Below are 20,992 nucleotides of genomic sequence, written 5' to 3' on the forward strand. Positions count from 1 at the left end.
TTGATTTGGTTGCTTGAGGACAATTTCTTAATAATATTTACAAAACGTGCGTGTTAATTTTACCTACATGTTTAATAAGTGTGCTGTGTGATTACACTATTTAACCTATCAATCATTATGCGATCGTCAACAAATAACATTGAAGCTTGAAAACAAATCAATTACTCAAGCCCTGTGTAGTTGTTTCAACTCTCATAAATATAATATAAATCTTAACTTTAGGTGACGATAAAAGACAAAACTATTCTACGGGCCCGTCTGACCCAACTATTGCGTTTTGGGAAGTGTAGGAAATTAAAAACAACGGTTTTTTTTTTGCCGAAGTGGATTGATTTTGAGAGAAATTTATCCCAAAAAAAATCTATTGTCTATTATGTTTGCAAAAACTGTTCACATTTGTCAAGCTTTCAGTCATTTTTAGGTCATATTATAATAGCATCTTCCAGGAAAAATCATTACCGATCTTCACCCTATTTGTTAAGTCCGTAAGAATAGGGTTTTTTTAAAGTCATAATTAATTCAAACATAACTTTGGCTATACTCAATTGTTTTCGTTCGTTGAAACGGCAAAACATACTTTCTTTTTCTTACATATCAAATAGCAACACTTTAAAAAATTTCACCACAAAAAGTAAAATAGAGTAATTCATATCAATAGAATTTTGTGTAATAATCTTTTGTGTACACAAATCTCATCTATGAAATAAAATAAAATAGAAAAGATGATTGGAAAGTGGACTGGTTAGGTGAAGGTGACGCCACACACTCTGGACTTGGTCTGCTAGAATTTTAGAAGAGTACTTTTAATATTGGCCGGTTATTTTTCACACAGCGACGATAACTAGGCAAATCCTCATACTTCTAACATACGCTATTTGTAGAGGTTACGCGTCAATGGTAAGAGCACTGTGTATTGTGTATAGGAAAACGGACAGTAACTGCAGTATGCCATTTTTTGTTATTGCAAAATGTAGGTTTTCAGCTAAATATCAAAGGTTTTACTGTTCTATAATTGGAAAAACTTGGATTTTCAACCGATAACCCAAGATTTTTTCAAATTTGAAAACCTTGCTTTCTTTTTTCAATACGCCGTTATTGCAGTATTGGCATATAGGCATGTAGGGTTCTCTTTGGTGTCGGTTCGTTCAAGTATTAACTTTCTAAACACAGTGAAGCCTCTACACAGTGTCTGCTCATCTGTCTTTAAGCCTAGCTCCTGAATGATTGAGACTTTGCTGCAGTATATTTAGCAAGATTTTTATTTCGTATGACTAGACCTTGTAAAGATCTTAGAAATATATAGCCTTTATTAATGCTTCTTTATGTATTTGCCAGTTATTTGACACTTTGAAGCCTTTAATTAACATTTGTAAGGCTTCTCTTTGGTAAGGATTCGCTCATGTGCGTTTAAGTCACCTGACTATGTGAAGCCTTTATTACAGTGTTGGCATATATGCAAGGCTTCTCTTTGCTATGAATTCGTTAATGGGTTTTCAAGTTAAATGATACTGTGAATCCTTTATTACAGTACTGGCATATGTAAGGGGTCTCTTGAGCTTATTTGGTATGGGTTCGTTCATGTGTTTTCAAGTTACCTGACTATGTGAAGCCTTTGTTGGTCGCAGTATGTAAGGTTTCTGTTTCTCTTTGGTATGATTTAGTTCATGATTCTTCAAACTACCTCCATGTGCAAGGCCTAATATGGCAATACTGACATCTGTAACCACCGCCTATTTTGTATGAGTTCGTTCATGTGTTTTCAAGTTACTTAATTGAGTGAAGCACTTGTGGCAGTATTAGCAAGACTTCTCTGTAGTATGTATACGTTCATGTGTTTTAAAGTCACAAGACTGTGTGAAGCCTTTGTTGCAATATTGGCATAATGTGAGGCGTGTCTTTCGTATGAATTCGTTCATGAGTTTTCAAGTTACCTGACTGTGCGAAGCCTTTTTTACAGTATTGCCATATGTAAGGCTTCTTTTTGGTATGGATTCTTTCATGTGTTTTCAAGTTACCCGACTCCGTGAATCCCTTGTTGCAGTATTGGCATATGTAAGGCTTTTCTTTGGTATGAATTCGTGCGTGTATTTTCAAGTCACTAGACTGTGTGAAGCCTTTATTGCAGTGTTGACAAATGTAAGGCTTCTCTTTCGTATGAATTCGTTCATGTGTTTTCAAGCTACCTGACTGTGTGAAGCCTTTGTTGCAGTATTGGCATATGTAAGGCTTTTCTTTGGTATGAATTCGTGCGTGTGCTTTCAAGTTACCTGACTGCGTGAAACCTTTGTTGCAGTATTGACATTTATAAGGCTTTGCATTGGTATGAATTCGTTCATGTTTTTTCATGTTACTAGACAGTTTGAAGCCTTTGTTGCAATATGAACATTTGTAGGGTGTATTTTTGGTGTGAATTCGTTCATGTTCTTTCAAGTGACTAGACCATGTGAAGCCTTTACTACAGTGTTGGCATATGTAAGGCTTCTCTTTGGTATGAATTCGTTCATGTGCTTTCAAGTTACCTGACCCTGTGAAGCCTTTGTTGCAGTATTGGCATATAAAAGGCTTCTCTTTCGTATGAACTCGTTCATGTGTTTTCAAGTCACCTGACTGTGCGAAGCCTTTATTACAGTATTGACATATGTAAGGCTTCTCATTGGTATGAACTCGTTCATGTGTTTTCAAGTTACTTGACTGTGTGAAGCCTTTATAACAGTATTGACATTTATAAGGCTTTGCATTGGTATGGATTCGTTCATGTTTTTTCATGCTACCAGACTGTGTGAAGCCTTTGTTGCAATATGAACATTTGTAAGGTGTCTTTTTGGTATGAATTCGTTCATGTGCGTTCAAGTTACAAGACTGCGTGAAGCCTTTGTTGCAGTGTTGGCATGTGTAAGGTTTCTCCTTGGTATGGGTACGTTCGTGTGTCTTCAAGTTACTTGAATAAGTGAAGCCTTTGTTACAGTATTTGCATTTGTAAAGCTTCTCTTTGGTAAGATTCCGTTCATGTACCTTTAGCTCACTCCTGATTGAAAACGTTTTCTCACAGTTTTGACCTTGGTAAAATGCCTGTTTCGAATCGTTCTCATTTGTTTGTTTGATTGTTGACTCATTTCCACCCGTACATTGGTCAAGAAATGGTGATGTCAGAAAACCATCTCTCCTGATGTCATCGGCGATGTATTTCTTTCTGTTGTTTGGAATGTGTATCAACTTCTTCTTATAGTCATACCAGTATCTGCGAATCCACAGCTCGTGATGACGCAGATGACACAGATATCGATGTGTATTATTAAAGAACCTTCTGCAATATTTACACACGTGAGGCATCAGGAACTCCCATTCTCGTGGTTTTCTTGGAGGCATTTCTGAAATAAAAGAATGTAGAGCAATCGATCTAATTGAGGCAACATTACGAATCCTGAAATACATGATTCATTATTAAGCTACTTACATACTAGTACTCGAATTTCTCATCAATTTCATAAAATTTCTCATAATTCAACTTTCCAAATGTCTCATCCAAAGGAAAAATACAATTAACAGAAAAAAAAAGTTCGTTTTTGTTTTTGTTTACGAAAATTTTCAGTTTCATACTATTTGAAGTGAAAGTTGATATACGTTTAGAGAAAGAACTTTAATTAAGGAGGAATTATTTGGTCGCTCCTGATTTAATATTTAGTCGGCTTCGTCATGTGTATTTAGGTCTTGTTCACTTTCTTCAATCCTTCTACTTCCGTCTTTTTCCTCAGTCTCCTGAATAATATTAATATAACTATACCAGTCATATACTGTGAATTGACAATAGCTATTAGGTCTAAACTGAATCTTACTATAATTTGCTATAACCATCGGCATCAAGATATCGACAAATATCAGTTGAAATGAAGGTGAGGGGGAGGGGCACTCAACACAAATGACCATACGGGTATGCTCCCTTTTTAAATTTCACAGCTCCGAAAGACCCCCTATATTTGACCAAAATAGAGCTCCGAAAGACCCTTGATTTTGATAATTTCAACTCTAAAAGACCCAAAAATTGCTCATTCCTCATATTTCTGGGTTTTTTTTTCATGCGATTTTCACTAGTTGGTTTGAGTGTGTTCGTCACGACTCAAACAAACATATATTGGTCAAGGTAGGAAAACAACCGCGTAGTGTCTTGCATTTTGAACAATACTTACTTTGGGTACTTTCTGTGGATACCTTTTCGCCAGCTCATTCGCGGGCTGGTATATATTTCTGGGATCGGGTCTGTTTGCTCAAGAGATTAACTTTTATTGGTATTGGAATGACTTATTTTTTATATTTTTTGCGGTGGAATTTTTAAAAATTATTGTAATTCGATTTGTCAGGAAAAGTAAGTATGTTTTGCCGTTTCAACGAATGAAAACGAGTGAGTATTACCAAAGTTATGTTTGAATTAATATGAATTTAAAAGTTTTAGGTATAGGCCTAAAATGTAACAGTAATATACAGCATCATATGGTCAGCAGAAGAAAAGTATGTCATTTCAGTGTCTTTGACCCGGGGTCCTTGACCACTGAACAGCGTGATATCATGTTGATAACAGATCTAAGAATCAAAATCTTCATCATATGGACCATATTGATGTCAAAGTAATTATCTATCCTATCCTGTGTCGTTTTATGGATAAAAATGACTCAAAATGCTATTGATGAAATAGTTGCTATCATAAACATCAGTTTTGCCTTTTCAACGGGAAAAATCCGATGCAAAATAAAGTTTTTAGGGCCTAGCTATAATATGGGCATAATTTATGCATGTAGGCCAATAGTATTGAACAATGTACCCATTTGACATGCACTGATAGATAATAAATTGTCTTACTTTATTAATTTAATAACTTCTATGTTATAAATAAAATGACACATAACGTAAGTGAAGCTACTTTCTATCTTTTTTATTTGATTCATAAACTTACAGTCAAAACACACAAGAGTGAAGATTGCAGTGAGTAATCAGTCCTTTATAAATGTTCTTGCCACCATCTATCATATAGTAAACTATACATTGCGAATTAATATCAAATTATTTTAAAATAAAAAATGTACATGTAAGGTAAGTTTATATTATGTTATAATATGGCGAATTAAAGGAGTATTTCGTGATCCTAGCATCCTCTTTTTATGACATTTTTCAGTAGATATCCACAAAAAAAGCTTATTCTAAAAAATTTCAGTTGATTCCGATTTTGCCTTTACGAGTTATGCATGGTTATGTGTAGACAATGTGTTGCAATTTTGTTCTGGTATACCAGAACGAAATTCAAATTTCACGATTACTTTGCTAAACGAATTAATCTGCAAGAAATATTTTGTACATAAACATTATGTAGCCAGAGGTTTCCAGTGATATAAAAATCTCAACTTTTTTGAGAAAAGTTGGGGGATGATGCTGTGGATCACGAAATGCCCTTTTATTTAACTAAAACCTGCAGTCAGTGCAGTGTAGTATTTGTGACGTGGTATATCGAAAGCAGACACTTTCGGGCAGGATCGTAAATGGAGAAATAGCCAAAAATCTACCCGGGTGATTTTTTCACGATTTGGGTTTATGATGTTATTAATGTTTAAAATATTGTCTGATAGTTTCAGACCGGAATATAACTGGCATCTTGTATTTTTGAGACATTTTTCAAGGTAATTCCTACTCTCAACATTGTCAATAATATTTTTAAAGGCAGCTTATCTATTATTAATATTAAAGGCCCATTCAGTGATTTGCTCATCCGGACGATCGTAAAAATCATCAAAATTTTGGTACCGTACCTTTGTTATTAGTACATAGATGTGCTAAGTCTGCGAATGGTTCAGCCGAAAGCCGTGTAGGTCTATTTAAGACAAAATAAGACATTTTACACGAATCTGTATTTTAGCTACAAGTATTTGAATGGCGGGGCTTGAACTTCGTCAGTACTACTGTTTTCTTCATTTTTTGCCAAATTTGGCATTTCAAAAATACCAAATGACAATTTGAATGACTTAGGCCTATCCTTCTCTTTTAAGCAATTTATAAACAATTTTAATTTTTTTACTCTTGCGCTGGGATCACTGAATGGGTCTTTAAGAAATGTGGCGTATCATGTCAAAAACAGACATCTTTTGGACAGCTTATAAATTTGGAGGCTTTCACATAAAGAGCTATTTTGCTCCACAACGCCGTTTTCCCCAATAAAATCGGACATTCCTAAGCGAAGATATTGAGTTCGTAAGTTATGGTATTAAAAATTGGAAATTGAAATATCGTGGGTAAAAAGCTGAAAAGACAAATAAAACCAGAACAGAACAATTTAGAGAACAATAATGAATTAATAATAATGAACAATAATGAATTAAAGAGTTGACAGGAGATTAGGAGTTAATGTTTTCTGCAGTTTCAGTGTACATCTTCTCACCGTTGATGGTTTGGTGGACTGTCATGTAACATGGATGTAGTAAGCCGTGATCCTAAAAATGCCTTTCACATTGACCAAAACTAATTACAAGACCTCTTCTACATTGAGGCTGGCTTTCCCTTTTAAAGGGAATTTTTATTAAAGTCCTTGCACTGTACAGCTTGACTACGCGGGTGACAGCTTGAAATACATATGCTCACCTCCCGCCCCTCTATCATGCCATATACGTCTAGCCCTCTTCTTTTGTTCCATTATCTATTGTATTTCTTTTGTTCAAAGTCTGGTCAACTGTCGATCATATCAAGTAATGTGGACAGGTCAAGATAATCTGGACAGGTCAAGATAATCTGGACAGGTCAAGATAATCTGGACAGGTCAAGATAATCTTGGTCAGGTCAAGATAATCTTGGTCAGGTCAAAAATTTTGAACAAGAGAAGTACATGTTCATATTTAGAAACACTGGCCACATTATTTGACTTTTTGGACATTTCAACAAACTTAAAATGCATCCAAGTTTAATATATTTTACACGATCAGCATAAATTATTATGCAAGTTTATGCATATTAGATTTAAATGAAGATGGTAAACAATACTTGTGTGTATTGAATGACACCAAGAACACCTATATTGAATAATGCAAATTAGTTTGTATTATGTCTTAAAGCCTGTATAATTAGGACGAGGATGTCAATCTACCTTTGTCCCCCTCCCCAACTAACGCAGATTCCGACAAAGTAGGTAACAAAACAAGAGCCATGAGGTCTTACAAATTAAGTTCAACCAAGGATATTTTGCACCTAAAATGCAGCACATTACAGGCCACAAGACTAGATGTAGAAAAACTACAACAATCTGCGGCCTAACCCCAACCAAAAAAGGTCGAGGAAGGTACCCAGGAATATGCGTTGATTTGGTTCAGGACATTTGTTCTATAAGTATATTAAAGATAAATATAAATTCTATGGTGTTAAATGAGTTACCGCCATGTCTAGGTAAAACACACCCACTTTGACCTTTGAACTATTTACATATTCATTATTAATATTACGAATATGTATAATCGAGTGGGACATGACCACAAGTGAATTGAATAGAATCTCCGGTTAAAATCAATGCTGTATTGATTTGATTAAATCACTTTCAATTGACACTAGATAAGACTCGTAGACTCAAACGCAGGACACACGGGAAGAATATTACACTGTCTCGGTGTGTTTTTATTTTTGGAAAACCCTAAACTTACACAAGATAATCATATCAGCTTTTCCAGTTTGTCTTTTTGAAAATGAATAAACCATAACAACAAATTCGTTTATTTTGGCTCACCGTATATGTAAGATAAACGGTTCAAAATAGACCATTACCATAGATAATCGGTGTCTTGTTGAGGTATGGTTCGCATGTTAGTCGCTGAAGGCTCGACCCTTCGGGGTCTCGCCTTCCGAGCGACTAACATGCTCACCATACCTCAACAAGACACCGATTATCTATGGTAATGGTCTGTTTCTCACCCTTTATCTACTACATAGTCGAATTTTATTAAAAATATGTTATTATTAGTCATGATGAACCCATTTCGTTGAACTCAAAATTATACTGATGTTTATTAAAACTATTATTCAATAGTAAAATGGTCATAAAGAATTAAGAATATCAGATGATTAGTGACAATAAAAGTAATTGAATGCAACATAATTATAATGGCTCACTTTAATACTGAACAATTCTGATTTTGGAATCTACCAGTTTATTGATAGCGAACCCCGAAAATCCTTGGGAAGCTAACGAACAGAGGGAGTGCGGTGACTGAAAAGATCAGATACAGATGTGAAAATCTATAAGTTGCACACAAATCAATATAAATCAGAGTTTTATGCTTAAATGTACAAAAGTAATAGCCAGAGTATGCAAAATGGGCAAGTGGACTACGGAGAAGTCTACCCCCCCCCCCTGCAGCGCTAATACATCAGCAATATTATAAAGAACGGTATCCGGAATTCAACAACGAGTGATACATGTTTCTTGATCCCAAAATGACAAGAAATCCGCTGAACTCTAAATCCGGCATTTGTCCAATGTTTCTAAACTACTCAAATAGTAATAATACATCAAAGTTTGGTTTATACACATACCTGAAAAACGTTAAATATTCGGCAAAATATGAAGGAATCAGACATCTATCTTGTACCCTTGCACAATACGGTAAGCACTGATTTCCAATGCCCGGAAGCAGGTATGAATAATTAATTTTCTGACGTCATCACAAGTTTTCAGAGATTATAGAGGCTTGTCAAGCACTGTATAGTGATTTTATCATAATATTATAATACCAGGCCTATACTAAAACAAATAATTCATTTAAATTTTTATATTTATGCTGCAAAATAATTTGTTGTAGCATTGCTACATCTAAATTACTATAAATTTTATGCAATCAACTATACTTTTGATGCCGGGAGTTTTGATAGAGCTGGTTATGTCGAGGGGAGGGGGGGGTATCAAGGGGTGCTTGAATTATTAGGCCAAACAAAAAAATAAATAAAAAAATGTTTCACGTCCCCTCCCGCTTTGAGGTTTCTTCAACTATTTTAATTTTTTGAAATTCAGTCATAACTTTTCAAAAAATAGTCTAGTCTATGTCTAGGAAGTTGCTTTCTATAGCCTAGCTAATATACAAGAAACACTTTTGGAATGTTTTGTAATAATAAGAGGGGTCTTAAATATATATTAAATATTTGTTACATATTTTGCTTACTATGATTTGTTTGTATTTGGTTTCTTTCTTTGTTTATTTGTTTGCTATTGTTTGTTAATTATTTTGTTATTTGATTGTTTGTTTGTTAATATTGTATTGTTTGTTTGTTTGTTTATAGTTTGTTTGTTTGCTTTACCTTTAGTTAATTATTTTGTTTATTTGTCTGCATTTTGTTTGTTTAAAAGTTTGTTTATTTGTTAATAAATTTGTCTATTTGTTTGTTTATAACTTTGTTGTCAATTTGATTGTTTATCTTTTTGTTAATTACATTGTTTATTTGTTTGTCTATACGTTTATTTATTTGTTTGTTTGTTGGCTTGTTTGTTTATTTTTTGTTAAAATTTTTGTTTATTTGTCTGCATTTTGTTTGTTTAAAAGTTTGTTTATTTATTTGTTAATAAATTTGTCTATTTGTTTGTTTATAACTTTGTTATCAATTTGTTTGTTTGTTTATCTTTTTGTTTGCTTATATTTATATGGTTTTATTTATTTATTTATTTATTTATTTATTTGTTTATTTATTGATTTGCTTATTTATTGTTAATTAATCAATTAATTAATTAATTAATTGATTAATTAACAAATAAATAAGCAAATAAATAAATGAATAAATAAATAAATAAAACCTTATAAATATAAACAAACGAATAAACAATATATAATTAACAAAAAATAAACAAATAAACTTATAAACCAAACAAATAAAACAAACAAGCAAAAAATAAACAAATAAACAAACAAATAAACAAACAATAAATAAACAAACTTATAAAAAATCATCAAAGTAATTAACATAAAATAACAAACAAATAAATAAACTTATAGACAAATAAATAAACAATGTAATTAACAAAATGATAAAGAAATAAACAAATATACAACAAAGTTATAAACAAACAAATAAACAAACTCAAAAAGGAAAGCGGAGGGAGGGACGTGAAACATTTATTTATTTATTTATTTTTTGTTTGGCCTAATAATTCCAAGAACCCCTTGATACCCACCCCCCCCCGACATAACCAGCTCTATCAAAACTCCTGGCATAAAATTTATAGTAATTTAGATGTAGCAATGCTACAACAAATTATTTTGAAGCTTTATATAAAAATTTAAATGAATTTGTTTTAGTATAGGCCTAGTATTGTAATATTATGATAAAATCACTATACATGGTCGTTCGTATACAGTGCTTGACAAGCCTCTATAATCTCTGAAAACTCGTGATGACATCAGAAAATTAATTATTCATACCTGCTTCCGGGCATTGGAAATCAGCGCTTACCGCACTATAGCTTCTATACGATTATACCACTGACCCAGGGTCAGTCTGAGGTTTCTCCAACACATGAATAAAGTTTTGTTTACGGGGCCTGTTTTTCAGTGATTATATGTCACATCACAGATATTGGAATACAGTGTTCAGGTCACAATAACATTTAGAAGGCTTAAGGGAAGGGGTATGAACGTTTGAACAGTATTTATTGTGGGACATTAGAGCACATCAGACATATCGAATTGCATTCTGAATACGAAGAATGTCCTTCTGATATTTGAAATTCGCAATGTAATACACATTTTATGGCAAATCATTAAAAATTGATATTTTTGATATTTAACAGTGCTTGATTGTAAACTTTCGAAATCTGATGATTTATACTTAAAGTGTATGTAGGTGGGATGAAAAGCCGACGATCAATTGAACATTTTGACCTTTCGTATTGAAGATATGGATTTTTTTTCCCAAAACACCCAAAAAAGGTCTTTTTGTGAAAAAAATCCATATCTTCAATATAAAAGGTCAACATTTTCAATTGATCGTCGGCTTTTCCTCCCAGCTACATACACTTTAAAATGTATTTCGAGGACTGTTATATATCAAAATTTGAAAATATCAAATTTTAATAATTTGTCATAAAATTTGTATTATATCGTGAATTTCAAAAAATTAAAATTATTTGATATCAGAAAGACATGCTTCGTATTCAGAATTCAATTCGATACGTCTGAGGTGCTCTCATGTCCCACAAGTGTCGAAACGCCATAAACGCTCATTCTAGATCCCTTAATGATTTTGTATGAAGCTGTATAAATTGGCTCGTGCTTGTACTTTCAAGGTAAATTTATATTTTGCATAATGATATTGGCTTAATTAATGCTAATAACTTTAAGGTGGTATTGGGTGCATTTTCTAGAAATTAGAAAATGCTTTGTGCATGTTTTAAACAGATTAATTGAGTAGGGTAAAGTACACTGATCAATATGCCTTTTGTTTGGAGCAAATTGGACATACGGTTTCCAAAATACATCAATTTATATTTTCTTTGTATCCTATTGTTTTTGTCAATAATCAATATAGTTAATGAGCTAATAGGACTGGAAAGGCTCATTAATATGTAATTTTTGCCAATATTTTGCTAAAAACCAATGCATAAATGTTCAGGGTACTTTTATTTTGCATACTTTTGCCCTGAAACTTGGTCAAAGTGTTTCTTAGCTTTGCTCCAAAGCCAACCTATTTTCCATCCAATTGAAAGAAAAAATGAAAAACCATGCCATATGCCCTCTGACACTAATAGTAAAGACTCGGTGAGTGGACTTTCGCGGTTTGTGGGTTGATCACTTGAGGGAGACAGTGATCTTTACTGCATAGGTCCTACTGCATAGTGGTCCTACTTACTTGTTGGTGACTTTATGTAGCTTGCCAATAGTGAAGCTTGCCTTCGGCAAGCTCTGTACCATGTACATGTACATGTACATGTACTGCTGGGAGTGGTATTAATTTTTTACAGAATGGTCTAAACCAGACAGGGATGGCCTATATACATTTTCTTTAAAAATACCAGTCACTTGCTTGGGTTTATTTTACTTGGGGATCACTGGATCTTCTAAGGTACTGCGAGGGCTCTGATCAAGAGCTAAGTGTTTCTAATATGTACTAATGTATTATATAGTGTAGCCGCCCTCTAATTTGCATATTTGCATAATAAATGAGCTAATTTGCATAAATGCTAATTAATTATGCAAATATGCAAATTAGGGGCGGCTTCACTATAATACGATAAGATATATATGACCATACAACACGAATGAGACGTAAATGTCCTCAATTGTATTCCGAATTACAGTGTAAAATGGGCATGAAGGTCATATTCATAGGTATTTCAATTTGGTGCTACGTGTATCTCATTAAATGAGGTACACGTAGCACCAAATTGAGGTACCTATGAATACGACCTTCATGCCCATTTTACACTGTAACTCAGAATACAATTGAGGACATTTACGGCTCATTCGTGCTGTACGGTCACATATTAGAAACACTTTGACCAAGTTTCAGGGCAAAATTATGCAAAATAAAAGTACCCTGAACATTTATGCATGGATTTTTAGCAAAATATTGGCAAAAATTATATGTAAATGAGCTTCTCCAGTCATTTTAGCTCATTAACTTGATTGATTATTGATAAACACAATAAGATACAAAGAAAATATAAATTGATATATTTTGATAACCGTATGTCCGATTGACTCCAAACAAAAGGCATATTGATCAGTGTACTTTGCTCTACTCAATTAATCTGTTTAAAACATGTATCTTTAAAAAACACCACTAAACAGTAATTTTGTTTTTCTACAAGATATTTTCTTGGGCAATTTAAATAGGAATACAATTCAGTTATTCAGAAATTAATCTTGGATTTGCGGTTGAAAATCTTGGATTTGTGATTGAAAACCTTGGTTTCTCGGCGAAAAAGGAATAATAATAATAATAGATGTGTCATAAACATCACCCATTTTTCCAAACTTCAGCTGAAACTTACCTAGCTGGGGGGGGGAGGGCTTACAATCCCCTGAGCTAGGTCCTGTTTTTCTATCCGTTCTTTCTGCTTCTTTCTTCTTTCTGGCAATCAACTTCAAAATGCTTCTCCTCCTACATGTTGACCCTACAGTTACGTAACTTGCACATATGTATCGGCTATATCCAATTCCCATAAGGTGTAAACAGAAGGTCATTAAGGGGGCATTACCGGTATATAACCAAATACATTCAAAATGCTTCTTCTACCACAAATTTCATAGCACAATGACGTCACTTGCATCTATGCATCGGTTATATAGCCTACCCTGTGCCTATAACTTGTACACAGAATTAGGGTCAAAGGTCATTAAGGGGTAAAATTTTACAATTGCATTATCTGAACATCTGCAAAGAGTATGTGACTCAAATTTATTGACAACAAATCTCATGACCAGGGGAATATTTTGCAGGGGTCGGTTCAAAGGTTATGCAGAGGTCAAATCTTAGAAATACATTTTCTGGATATCTGTAAGGGGTATGGGGCTCAAACTTGGTGACAACAAACTTCAAGACCTGGGGTAAACTTTGAAACATTTGCCTCTGTCAGGTCAAAGGTCATCTTAGGTCAAGTTTTAGAATTTCATTATCTGTACATCTGTAAGGGGTACGGCTCAAACTCAGTGATAACAAACCTCGTGACCAGGGGAAAAATTTGGAACATTTTGAAGGGGTCAGGTCAAAGGTCATCTGGGTCTAAATCTTAGAATTGCATTTTCTAGACATCTGTAAGGAGTATGTGACTCAAACTCATTGACAACAAACCCCATGACCAGGGGAATATTTTTTGAACATTTTGCAGGGCTGATACCTCCACAACACCAACACTTCGACTTTGGAAGTGACGGGATGTGCGGACAGCAGTTCGAAACTATAGGGTCTTTCGGTGAGAGCCTAGACACCAAAAAAGGGTCTTTCGGTGAGAAGGCCCAAAAAACTGTGGAAAATCTTACCAAAAAGAGGGTCTTTCCGTAAGACTGGTAAAAAATTGGGTCAAAATATAAAAATTGATACAAAATTTGAAAATTTATTAAATTTAAATAAAAATAATGAAAAAACGGAGTCATTCGGTGAGAGATCAGAAATTCTTGAAAAACTGGGTCTTTTGGCGACAGGAAAACAATAAGGGTGTCGAGGTGCGAGGGAGTTCATTAAAAAAAGGGGGTCATTGGATGAGAAGGAGCCTGTGGTCAATGTGGCCACACGTCCCCGTCACCCATATGCAGATTTTGGTGTCAGGACTAAAAGTCACATTGTACTTTTACACTTGATTTGGTTGCTTGAGGACAATTTCTTAATAATATTTACAAAACGTGCGTGTTAATTTGACCTACATGTTTAATAAGTGTGCTGTGTGATTACACTATTTAACCTATCAATCATATATGCGATCGTCAACAAATAACATTGAAGCTTGAAAAAAAATCAATTACTCAAGCCCTGTGTAGTTGTTTCAACTCTCATAAATATAATATAAATCTTAACTTTAGGTGACGAAAAAAGACAAAACTATTCTACGGGCCCGTCTGACCCAAATATTGCGTTTTGGGGAGTTTAGGAAATTAAAAACAGCGGGGTGTTTTTTGCCGAAGTGGATTGATTTTGAGAGAAATTTATCCCAAAAAAAATCTATTGTCTATTATGTTTACAAAAACTGTTCACATTTGTCAAGCTTTCAGTCATTTTTAGGTCATATTATAATAGCATCTTCCAGAAAAAATCATTACCGATCTTCACCCTATTTGTTAAGTCCGTAAGAATAGGGTTTTTTTAAAGTCATAATTAATTCAAACATAACTTTGGCTATACTCAATTGTTTTCGTTCGTTGAAACGGCAAAACATACTTTCTTTTTCTTACATATCAAATAGCAACACTTTAAAAAAATTTCACCACAAAAAGTAAAATAGAGTAATTCATATCAATAGAATTTTGTGTAATAATCTTTTGTGTACACAAATCTCATCTATGAAATAGATGCCAGCCCCTGTGGGCTGGCGAAAAGATGAATGGAAAGTGGACTGGTTAGGTGAAGGTGACGCCACACACTCTGGACTTGGTCTGCTAGAATTTTAGAAGAGTACTTTTAATATTGGCCGGTTATTTTTCACACAGCGACGATAACTAGGCAAATCCCCATACTTCTAACATACGCTATTTGTAGAGGTTACGCGTCAATGGTAAGAGCACTGTGTATTGTGTATAGGAAAACGGACAGTAACTGCAGTATGCCATTTTTTGTTATTGCAAAATGTAGGTTTTCAGCTAAATATCAAAGGTTTTACTGTTCTATAATTGGAAAAACTTGGATTTTCAACCGATAACCCAAGATTTTTTCAAATTTGAAAACCTTGCTTTCTTTTTTCAATACGCCGTTATTGCAGTATTGGCATATAGGCATGTAGGGTTCTCTTTGGTGTAGGTTCGTTCAAGTATTTGTAACTTTCTAAACACAGTGAAGCCTCTACACAGTGTCTGCTCATCTGTCTTTAAGCCTCCTGTGAATGATTGAGACTTTGCTGCAGTATATTTAGCAAGATTTTTATTTCGTATGATTAGACCTTGTAAAGATCTTAGAAATATATAGCCTTTATTAATGCTTCTTTATGTATTTGCCAGTTATTTGACACTTTGAAGCCTTTAATTAACATTTGTAAGGCTTCTCTTTGGTAAGGATTCGATCATGTGCGTTTAAGTCACCTGACTATGTGAAGCCTTTATTACAGTGTTGGCATATATGCAAGGCTTCTCTTTGCTATGCATTCGTTAAAAGGGTTTTCAAGTTAAATGATACTGTGAAGCCTTTATTACAGTACTGGCATATGTAAGGGGTCTCTTTGAGCTTATTTGGTATATGTGTTTTCAAGTTACTTGACTATGTGAAGCCTTTGTTGGTCGCAGTATGTAAGGTTTCTCTTTGGTATGATTTAGTTCATGATTCTTCAAACTACCTCAATGTGCAAGACCTAATATGGCAATACTGACATCTGTAACCGCCTATTTTGTACGAGTTCGTTCATGTGTTTTCACAAGTTACTTAATTGAGTGAAGCACTTGTGGCAGTATTAGCAAGACTTCTCTTTAGTATGTATACGTTCATGTGTTTTAAAGTCACAAGACTGTTTGAAGCCTTTGTTGCAGTATTGGTATAATGTGAGGCGTGTCTTTCGTATGAATTCGTTCATGAGTTTTCAAGTTACCTGACTGTGTGAAGCCTTTATTGCAGTATTTGCATATGTAAGGCTTCTTTTTGGTATGGATTCTTTCATGTGTTTTCAAGCTACCCGACTCCGTGAATCCCTTGTTGCAGTATTGGCATATGTAAGGCTTTTCTTTGGTATGAATTCGTGCGTGTATTTTCAAGTCACTAGACTGTGTGAAGCCTTTATTGCAGTATTGACAAATGTAAGGCTTCTCTTTCGTATGAATTCGTTCATGTGTTTTCAAGCTACCTGACTGTGTGAAGCCTTTATTGCAGTATTGACAAATGTAAGGCTTCTCATTGGTATGAATTCGTTCATGTGTTTTCAAGCTACCTGACTGCGTGAAGCCTTTGTTGCAGTATTGGCATTTATAAGGCTTTGCATTGGTATGAATTCGTTCATGTTTTTTCATGTTACTAGACAGTTTGAAGCCTTTGTTGCAATACGAACATTTGTAGGTGTGAATTCGTTCATGTTCTTTCAAGTGACTAGACAATGTGAAGCCTTTATTACAGTGTTGGCATATGTAAGGCTTCTCTTTGGTATGAATTCGTTCATGTGCTTTCAAGTTACCTGACCCTGTGAAGCCTTTGTTGCAGTATTGGCATATAAAAGGCTTCTCTTTCGTATGAACTCGTTCATGTGTTTTCAAGTCACCTGACTGTGCGAAGCCTTTATTACAGTATTGACATATGTAAGGCTTCTCATTGGTATGAACTCGTTCATGTGTTTTCAAGTTACTTGACTGTGTGAAGCCTTTATAACAGTATTGACATTTATAAGGCTTTGCATTGGTATGGATTCGTTCATGTTTTTTCATGCTACCAGACTGTGTGAAGCCTTTGTTGCAATATGAACATTTGTAAGGTGTCTTTTTGGTATGAATTCGTTCATGTGCGTTCAAGTTACAAGACTGCGTGAAGCCTTTGTTGCAGTGTTGGCATGTGTAAGGTTTCTCCTTGGTATGGGTACGTTCGTGTGTCTTCAAGTTACTTGAATAAGTGAAGCCTTTGTTACAGTATTTGCATTTGTAAAGCTTCTCTTTGGTAAGATTCCGTTCATGTACCTTTAGCTCACTCCTGATTGAAAACGTTTTCTCACAGTTTTGACCTTGGTAAAATGCCTGTTTCGAATCGTTCTCATTTGTTTGTTTGATTGTTGACTCATTTCCACCCGTACATTGGTCAAGAAATGGTGATGTCAGAAAACCATCTCTCCTGATGTCATCGGCGATGTATTTCTTTCTGTTGTTTGGAATGTGTATCAACTTCTTCTTATAGTCATACCAGTATCTGCGAATCCACAGCTCGTGATGACGCAGATGACACAGATATCGATGTGTATTATTAAAGAACCTTCTGCAATATTTACACACGTGAGGCATCAGGAACTCCCATTCTCGTGGTTTTCTTGGAGGCATTTCTGAAATAAAAGAATGTAGAGCAATCGATCTAATTGAGGCAACATTACGAATCCTGAAATACATGATTCATTAAGCTACTTACATACTAGTACTCGAATTTCTCATCAATTTCATAAAATTTCTCATAATTCAACTTTCCAAATGTCTCATCCAAAGGGAAAAATACAATTAACAGAAAAAATAAAAGTTCGTTTTTGTTTTTGTTTACGAAAATTTTCAGTTTCATACTATTTGAAGTGAAAGTTGATATACGTTTAGAGAACTTTAATTAAGAAAGAATTAATTGGTCGCTCCTGATTTAATATTTAGTCGGCTTCGTCATGTGTATTTAGGTCTTGTTCACTTTCTTCAATCCTTCTACTTCCTTTTTTTTTTTTTTTCTGAATAATATTAATATAACTTACCAGTCATATACTGTGAATTGACAATAGCTATTAGGTCTAAACTGAATCTTACTATAATTTGCTATAACCATCGGCATAAATCAAGATGTCGACAAATATCAGTTGAAATGAAGGTTACATTCTGGGCGAAATTGTACTAAAAACTCCTCAAACATGTACGTTTCTTTATCAGGCCTCTTGACTGATCGCTAGTACTAATAATCTATACCGGGGGGCACTCAACACAAATGACCATACGGCTATGCTCCCCTTTTTAGATTTCGCAGCTCCGAAAGACCCCCTATATTTGACCAAAATAGAGCTCCGAAAGACCCTTGATTTTGATAATTTCAGCTCTAAAAGACCTAAACATTGCTCATTCTTCATATTTCTGTGTTTTTTTCAGGCGATTTTCAACCAAAAAGCAAAGAAAGGCCCTTGATTTTGACTGTTCGCAGCTCCAAAAGCCCCCATTTTACTTGTTCACAGCCCGGTTCGCAGCTCCAAAAGACCCCCTTTAGTTTTACCGATACGCTGTCAGCTCCCAAAGACCCACCACCTCAAAATATCGGGGAGCGCATACCCACCAAATTTTTTTGATGTGCCCCCCCCCCGGAATATATAGGCCTATACATTGCACCAGCTGGTTTGAGTGTGTTCGTCACGACTCAAACAAACAAATATTGTTCAATGTAGGAAAACAACCGCGTAGTGTCAACAACGAGCATGAGCGATACAAGTTTCTTTATCCCAAAATGATGAAAATGACAAGAAATCAGATGAACTCTAAATCCAGCATCTGCGTAATGTTTCTAAACTACTCAAATAGTAATAATACATCAAAGTTTGGTTTATACACATACCTGAAAAACGTTAAATATTCAGCAAAATGTGAAGGAATCAGACATCTATCTTGCACCCTTGCACTAACTTCTATACCACTGACCCAGAGGTCACGTAAAAGGGTCAGTCTAAGGTTCCTCCAACACATGAATAAAGTTTTGTTTACGGGGCCTGTTTTCAGTGATTATATGTCACATTAGCATTTCGAAGACTTATATTTTGTATGACGCTGTATAAATTGTGTACTTTCAAGGTAAATTTATATTTTGCATATGATATAGGCTTAATGCTAATAACTTTAAATACCCACAAAATATATACAGTGTAGTACTATCTTTAAAAAAACCCACCACTAAACAGTAATTTTATTTTTCTACAAGATATTTTCTTGGGCAATTTAAATAGGAATACAATTCAGTTATTCAGATATTAATCTTGGATTTTCGGTTGAAAATCTTGGATTTGTGATTTAAAAACCTTTGTTTCTCGGCGAAAAAGGAATCATAGATGTGCCATAAACATCGCCTATTTTTCCAAACTTAATTGTTTTTCAGGTGTGGTTCGCAGTCTAGCTCAGTCTGAAAACACTTGTTGTTTTCAGTCAGGTAGGATTGGACCCAATTTTGGGGTATGATACATGATTGCATCTTTGATATTGGCCGCGGTGTGGAAGGATCCACTTGCCTGGAACCCAGCTCCAGACTACATCTATTTTGAAAAAAGTGTTCAAATTTAAAAGCAGTGACAGTTTGGTACAAAATTAATGTACACTGAACATGCTGAAGGAAAATTCACAAGTAAATTGATTAAAATGAGATTAAAAGACTTAAAAAGTGCTTAACCAGATGTGGCAGCCTCATCGTCCCTCCACTTAGACACCATAAAAAGGGTCTTCCGGTGAGAAGGCCCCAAAAACTGGGGGAAATCTGACCAATAAGGGGGTCTTTCCGTAAGACTGGAAAAAAATTGGGTCAAAATATAAAAATTTTCAAAAAGTCGTCAAAATTAGAAAATTTATGAAATTTGAAATTTAAATAAAAATAATGAAAAAAACGGAGTCATTCGGTGAGAGATTATCAGAAAGTTGTCTAAAATTATTGAAAAATGGGATCTTTTGGCGACAGGAAAACAAAAAGGGGTCATTGGATGAGAAGGAGCCTGTGGTCAATATGGCCGCACGTCCCCGTCACCCATTTTTATGCAGATTTTGGTATCAGACTAAATTCACATTGTACTTTTATACTTGATTTGGTTGCTTGAGGACAATTTCTTAATAATATTTACAAAACGTGCGTGTTAATTTTACCTATAATTTAAGCACGATTCATAGTGTATATTCGAAGGCGAATATTCGGCTTCGAATATTTTTGGTCGTCAAAATATAAGTGGGCTGTGTGATTACACCATTAATAACATATCAATCAATTAGCGATCAACAAATAACGTGAAAAAAATTACTCAAGCCCTGTCTACTTGTTTCAACTCTCATAAATATAATGAAAATCTTAACTTTAGGTGACGAAATAAGACTAACTACGGGCCCGTCTGACCCAAATATTGCGTTTTGGGGAGTTTAGGAAATTAAAAACAGCGGGTTTTTTTTGCCGAAGTGGATTGATTTTGAGAGAAATTTATCCCCAAAAAATCAGAAAAGAAAATGTCTGTTATGTTTACAAAAACTGTTCAGATTTGTCAATTAAGCTTTCAGTCATTTTTAGGTCATTAAGCCTCTTCCAGAAAAATATCCTGACCGATCTACCCTACTTGGTAAGTCCGAATAGAACAGAGTTTTTTCGTCGCCTAATCGTAAATAGACTGCATTAAAATGGTCATTAAAAACGCTCTCCACGCGGGTGTCAACGGTGGATGAACGATAAGTTCAGAATTGTACATTTTCATGGAATCAGCATGAAACAGGCATTAAAATAAGTACCAATAAGCCCAGTATTGGTTCAGTGTCCGGTGCAAGCTCATAGTCGACATCGGGTTTTTCGCCAGCCCATACGCGGGCTGGTATCTATTTCTGAGATTGGGTTTGTATGCTCAAGAGATTAACTTTATTGGTATTGATAAGAATTATTTTATTTTACTTTTTGAGGTGAAATGTTT

At 34.6% G+C, this 20,992-nt stretch overlaps 1 protein-coding gene across 1 annotated transcript; it reads right to left on the reverse strand.

Annotated features, from left to right (window-relative positions):
* Nucleotides 1–1,261: 1,261 nt before the first annotated feature.
* LOC140142126 (uncharacterized) lies at nucleotides 1,262–17,713 on the reverse strand. The gene is made up of 2 exons (XM_072164092.1): nucleotides 16,147–17,713; nucleotides 1,262–3,427 (listed from the first exon to the last, which is right to left on the reverse strand). The coding sequence occupies exons 1-2, from the start codon at nucleotides 17,652–17,654 to the stop codon at nucleotides 1,843–1,845; spliced, it is 3,093 nt and encodes a 1,030-aa protein (XP_072020193.1). The 5' UTR covers nucleotides 17,655–17,713; the 3' UTR covers nucleotides 1,262–1,842.
* Between the last annotated feature and the right edge of the window lie 3,279 nt (nucleotides 17,714–20,992).

Source organism: Amphiura filiformis, chromosome 20 (genome assembly GCF_039555335.1).
Source record: "Amphiura filiformis chromosome 20, Afil_fr2py, whole genome shotgun sequence".
Taxonomy (NCBI): domain Eukaryota; kingdom Metazoa; phylum Echinodermata; class Ophiuroidea; order Amphilepidida; family Amphiuridae; genus Amphiura; species Amphiura filiformis.